At 54.7% G+C, this 6,329-nt stretch overlaps 1 protein-coding gene across 1 annotated transcript; it reads left to right on the forward strand.

The window, feature by feature from the left end:
• The first annotated feature begins 215 nt into the window (after positions 1-215).
• On the forward strand, positions 216-2,981 carry NPAP1 (nuclear pore associated protein 1). Its single transcript, XM_020900337.2, has one exon. It carries the CDS (start codon positions 216-218, stop codon positions 2,979-2,981), a length of 2,766 nt encoding a protein of 921 aa, XP_020755996.2.
• Positions 2,982-6,329: the final 3,348 nt, after the last annotated feature.

Consider the following 6,329-nt stretch of genomic DNA (forward strand, 5'->3'; position numbering starts at 1 on the left):
CATGCGCTGGGCCCCGCCCTTTGCCCCAGAGTTTGCCAGGTGCCCGCACAGCACAATGTCTCTGTGATGCGTACACCATGGACGTGTCACAAAGGCCAGGCTGAGTCCTCCTCCCTCCAGTGCGTGGACGACTAGGAGAGGAGTAAGAAGCGAGGGAGACGCTCTCCCAGTTTCACATTCTATTCTCGAGTTAGTTGACACGCAATCTGTCCTATATGGGCAATTTACTCTGTAAACTTCTTTCCGCGCTCCGCCGCCGGCGCCCGCGGGGCCGGCGCTCGCTGGTTCTGCGCCCTCGGGGTGCCACCACATCTGGCCGGGGTCACCCCGCCGCCCCAGCTCCTGCTTTACAACCTGGTCGCAGGCTGCTCAACCAGGATCGAGTGCCCTCATCATCCGGCTTTTATGGGCCGAAGCAGCAGCCCGTCCTGTCCACTCGTAATTCCATGATGTTCGGACCTTCGAGAACCATCAGAATTCCTCCACTGGGGCGCAAAACTACTCTCCTGCGTTCCCTCTCTGCGCTACCTCTTCAGGTAGCCAAGGCTGGGAGGCCGGTACCAACCAGTCACCGCCCACTTCCTTGCGCAAAGGAGAGTAAGGCGATGGTCCAGGAAGACCGCAGGGAAGGCATGACAGAGGAGGAAGGTCACACAGAGGCCGAAGGAGAGGACAACGGAAAGATGAGTCCGGACCGCAGCGGGGCTATGACAATGACACCTGGGCCCCAGGAGACCGGCGGGCTCCTCCCGCCCCTCCAGTGCAGTCCCGAGCCTCCAAACCTCCTTCCGGGGCACCCAGGAGGCAACTTCAGTGAGAAAGTGCAGGTGTCTCAGACGAAGCCTTCCTCCCAAAGCCCCGCCATCTGCTCAGACGGCACTGCTGGAGACGGCCGGCCTCCCTCGCAGCCCGGCCCCCTGGCCACGGTGCTCTCTGCCCCAAGTCCGTGCTGCAGCCTGCTGCCCGAGAGGCCAGTAGAAGTGGTGCTGGGTGAAGACCACCAACCCGGCTCCCCAGAGTCACTGATGTCCGGGAAGGCGCTGCAGCATGAGCCGCCTACAGACACCCCGCGGAGAAGCTCTTCTCCCCTGGGAGCTGCCGGCAGTCGGCGCCCCTGCAAGAGAAAGATGCCCCCGCCGCTTCCTCTGCCACTGCCGCCACTGCTGCCGCCACTGCCGCCCCCGCTGCCGCTGCCCTGGGGTCGCAGTGACCTTCCCCCGCCGCCGAAGCTTCCAGGCATGACTCGCGCCAAAACCCGGTGCACCCGGAAACAAAACATGGACCGTCAGCGGAACAGAATGCTGACGGACGCAAGGAAGGCCATGCGACGACGCCGCAGCACCGCCCCGCCTGCCCCAGGGACCACAGGCGCCCTGCCTCCGGTTAGTCCCACATTGCAGGTCCCTCCTACCACCACTGACTTGGCCGACCTGTCCTCCAGATTCCCCAATCTGGCTGGCCTTCCACCTTGGCTGACGCCTTATATGGATCGGGTGGCAAGACACACAGCCCCCGTGGACTCTCATTCTGCCATTCCTGCAGATTCACGTCCCTCAGTTTTCAGTCCCATTGTGGGAACTACCCTCAAGGGGGATGCAGGCACTCCGAGTTCAGTCAGAGCAACACCACCTTTGACTGCTGACCTCTCCACACCTCTGAGCACCCCAACCCTCCCCTTCCAGCCACCCTCCTACAAAAGTGAATCCCCAACACCCATGTGTGTAGATTCTCCCCCTCCCTTACTCACCCCTCTTCCAGACCGTCCCATCGCTCCCCCTGCTCCAACTGGGCAGCCCATCACTTCCACTGTGGTCCCTTCTGCCACCACAGTTACAGCATCTGCAAGCGTAACCGTCCGGTCTCCTAGAGATCAGGACGTCACGGACATGGACACTACCCCCCCTTCACAAGCTATAATTCTTCAGTCTCCCCCAGGTTCTGGGGTGCAGCAGACACACACTGCAGGGAGACCAGACACCACCAGCCCATTTGTGCCGATGGTCTCCTGCCGCGCTTCAATTTTTAACTATGCCTTTCACTCCCAAACCAACCCTCACCCCGCATTTGCAGCCACTGATGGGCAGCAGAGAGCCTCTGTTTTTCCCGGGCCCTCATCTGGCGCTCCTGCTGCCGCCTTCCCCGGGCCCTCATCTGGGAATCAGGCTGCCGCCTTCCCCGGGCCCTCATCTGGGAATCAGGCTGCCGTCTTCCCCGGGCCCTCATCTGGGAATCAGGCTGCCGCCTTCCCTGGGCCCTCATCTGGGAATCAGGCTGCCGCCTTCCCCGGGCCCTCATCTGGTGGCCTCAGGCTGCCGCCTTCCCCGGGCCCTCATCTGGGTATCAGGCTGCCGCCTTCCCCGGGCCCTCATCTGGGAATCAGGCTGCCGCCTTCCCCGGGCCCTCATCTGGCGCTCCTGCTGCCGCCTTCCCCGGGCCCTCATCTGGGAATCAGGCTGCCGCCTTCCCTGGGCCCCCACCTGGGACTCCGGCTGGTGTCTCCCTTGGTCCCCCATCTACGGCCTTGGGTCCTGTCTTCCCCGGCCGCACTATGTAGGACTCCAGCCAGTGTCTTCCCCACCCCTCCATCTAGGGTTCCGTCCACTCTCTCCCCTAGCCCCCCATCTACAGCTTTTGGTCCTGTTTTCCCTGGCCCCCTCTCTAGGGCGTTGGCTGTTTCCCTCAGTCCCCAAATTATGGCTTTAGGTCCTGCCTCCCCCAGCCCCCCACCTATGGCTCCAGCTCCTGTTTTCCCCAAACCCCCACCTATGGCTTCAGCAGTCAGCATCTCTACAGATGTCAAACCAGTCTTTGACATCAATGCTATGGGTGCACCTCCTCCTCAGACTTTACTTTCCAGTCTACCTCTGACTCCAAGCAGAACCACTACTCCTATCACATGGCTGTTCCTGGTTCTGAGAACACAGCACCCAGTGGCAGCAATGCCTGGACCCAAGCCTCGACTTACTTACCTGTGCAGTTGATCATCAGCTTCAAGTGAAGCTTGAAACCCAGAAGCTTGGACCCAGAACTCACCAACCCACATCTGGGGCCAACAATAGGAAGAAGCCTAACAAGTCTATTCCACTGGGAAACCCGTTAGCCCTAGCACAAGATAAAAGCTAACCTCTTCTGCAGTCCAGCTACCCAGAGGAAGGATAATGGATTCAGGTTTACCAGATCCCCTGTCTTCCACCACCACCATCAACATGCAGCCGGCCTTTGTCTACAGCTCAGGTATTTTCCCCAGGGATGTATCTGCTACTTCTGGTTTTGGAGTGGATACCACAGTGCCCAGTACTGGAGACAGTAGCTTGCTGTCTGCTAGTACCACATCAGGCCCACTGTGGATGGGACCTGCAGCCTCTATGGCTGGTGGGAGTTTTGGGTTGGTGTGAATGCCCTAGGCCTCACTTATTCAGAAGCATCTGGCCCACCTAACTTTTGGACAGAACTGTGTGGGACACCCAGCACCGCCTGTGTTCCTACTGTGGCCAGATCACCTTGGGGTCATCTCATCGCAGCATGCCTGCTGCAGTAGCAAGAGCAAGCCACCATCCAGCATCTGGGCACATATCTGGTTCCAATTTGAATCCAAACGCCTGGGGTCTCCTGGAGCCAAGTCCAGGTGGCAGAGTCACGGCAGGGACACCACCACCCTTATGGTTAGAGGTCGGGGTGTGACCACTTCCCATCACTGCACCCAGGACCCACACGAGTGTAGAAAATCTACAGTTACAAATCCCATCACCATGAAGAGGAAATTTGTGTCAAGGGACAAGTCAATTTCAACTTTTCACCAGAACAACACTGCATCCATTGGATTTGCAAGTGTGAGACCCACCCCTGGCTTGAAACCCACTAGAAGTTCCACCTTATTTCCAAACACAAGGGGTCCACGTGTCCAAGATCCAAGTGGCGGTGGGTATAGGAGGGAACATCATCATTCCCAGGAATGGAGGACCTGGTATCCACACTTCGCATCAGTACAACTGGGACCCACCTGGCCAATACACCATGGGTGAATGCCGGGAGCCGTTATGGGAGGTCCCGCCTGTGACGAGGTCATGAAGAAAATACCGGGCAGGCAAGGCTGTCCAGGACCCCATCCATGACGAGGTCACGAGGAAAACACCTGACAGGCAAGGCCATCTAGGATAAGAGACCCTCCAGGTTGGCCTCGGCCTCTACACCACCCTGTATCCTCCCCCCTTTGTTCTGCTGTTGTTTTTGTTTGCCCTGCTGAGGATTCTTGTGTTGCCTGCCAAGAGCTCTCCTGCTCTTCTTTCACTGAATAAAGACCAACGTACAACCCTAATAAATAAATCTCCTGGACGCTGGTACCCTATGAAGGGGCCAGGGATGAAGGAAATGCTTCAGTTCAAACCCTTTTGCTGGCATTCTGGCTTGTGTGATAAATGTGTGCTCTCATTGCACAAAATGCTCATGATTGTTCTAAACATCCTAAGTACAGTACGCTAACAAAAGAAACTATTAAGCATAGGCCCCTTCATGGGGTGAGAAAAGCTCCACAAACATGATAGCCACAAATGTGCCTCATAGAAAATACTTTAGATAGGGATTAGCTGGCGACTTCTTGCAGGTAGTTGACTTTTAGACTAAGAGCCTGTTTTGTGCCATATCTGCTGTTTTTGCAGCCCTTCGCATTTCTGTTCTGTAAGAATGTCATCCTATCTAGTTCCCATAGAGATGATGCTTATTAGAAAGAAAATAGATTAATTATAAGAAAAACAGGGTTGGCTACTGAAGTTGCTTAAGTCACACCAGGTGCAAGCCATAAAATGTTAGCAGGCCTGAAGGCCAAATGATAAGAAAGACTCTTGTGAACGAAAAGTATGTGGGTGACATCCAGTTTCTGTTGAAGGTCAAGTTGCTGTAATGTTTTGAGATGACCTGTGTGTAAGCGATATGCACTTCCCCCAAAGATGTTGTTAAGGGTATAAAGGAGCTGTGCAAAAATAAACTTCAGACTTAGCCCCGAGCTTTGTCTCACTCTCTCTCTCATTCGCCGACGCCGTTCATCCTGATGGTTCCCCTGGATCCTGCTGGGGCTGGACCCCGGCAGGTGAACACATGGAAGGAGCCACATCTCATCTAGGATGGGAGGCCCCAGTGTCAGCACCTGCCACTGGGCTCGGAACTCATATCTGCAAAGCACAGAGCGGGTGATGGGGGCCAGCACCTCGCCCGCTGTGACTGGGTACACTTCTGGTGTTCCATTCATACAAAGCACCCAGGCCTCCCCAGCCCAAACCCACGTAGTGCGATGGGGGATAGCACCATATATATTTAGAGAGGAACGTCTGTACTCAGAACTCCTGGGACCCCAACTCAGGGCACACCTCTGACTTTGGAGGAGCACAATGTTGTGTTTAGCGGCTCCTGGTCAGGGAAGCTGCGTCTGTGCTCTGGGTCTGTTACTTTCATCACCTGCCCAGGATTTCACTGGAGCACTTCTTTCTTCTGTGAAGAAACTCAACAAATAAAGAGCGTATCTTGTTCCGCAGATTCTGTGCAACGATGAACGGGCTTTGCTGGAAAACGACTCTGCCCATTTAAGTGAAACTGTTAACCTGCTTTCTTCCTCCAGTGAGCCAAAGGACCACACTCTCAGCGGTGTGCACGAGTAGGTGTGTGTGGTATGTGCATGGGTGAGGAATGTGGGTGTGTGTGTTGCAGGGTGAGAAGCATATGAACCCAGTTCAGAACTACACACCAGAATTGAGAAGTCCCATCTGGAAGATGGAAAATAACCTGCATGTATCATCCACTATGCCATCCCTGGTTTGACTGTAAACTTGGCCGACCCAAACTTCTGGCTATGTTCCCTACACTTGGAACTGGCAAGTTCTACTGCTGTCTTTAGCTGCGTCCTCTCCCCCTACCCATTTGCCTCAATGGACCCTTATCTTTCCCAGCTTTATGTGCAAATATGTATATATGTAATTTATATATAAGTAAAAACTCATTCTTGTTAATCTACTACTGTTTATGTGTCTTTACTCATTGATATATATGAGTCATGATGTGTTGAGGCAGACTTAAGGTTGCAAAATTTTCTGGGTCCCAGTGACTGGGTTGTGGAGCTAGGAATACATTATGACCAATGTGCTGACTTCTGAAATCTGCTTTGAGTGTAAGGAGTGACAGTCCAGGGAGAACTAAGGTCCAGAGGAGGGAGAGACGGGGCAACTCATCCTTACTTCTCTATGTCTCTCTACCCTGCACCACTCTAACCACACTAGAGGCTAGATGTGTGAAGAGGAAACACACCTTATGGTTTTTGTTTTTGAAAGTTTAAATGTCTCCTT

This window comes from Odocoileus virginianus, chromosome 18 (genome assembly GCF_023699985.2).
Source record: "Odocoileus virginianus isolate 20LAN1187 ecotype Illinois chromosome 18, Ovbor_1.2, whole genome shotgun sequence".
Lineage (NCBI taxonomy): Eukaryota > Metazoa > Chordata > Mammalia > Artiodactyla > Cervidae > Odocoileus > Odocoileus virginianus.

What these genes read in the sequence shown, in the direction of transcription:
- NPAP1 (XM_020900337.2), top strand. Translation starts at nt 216, where the DNA reads ATGGGCAATTTACTCTGTAAACTTCTTTCCGCGCTCCGCCGCCGGCGC.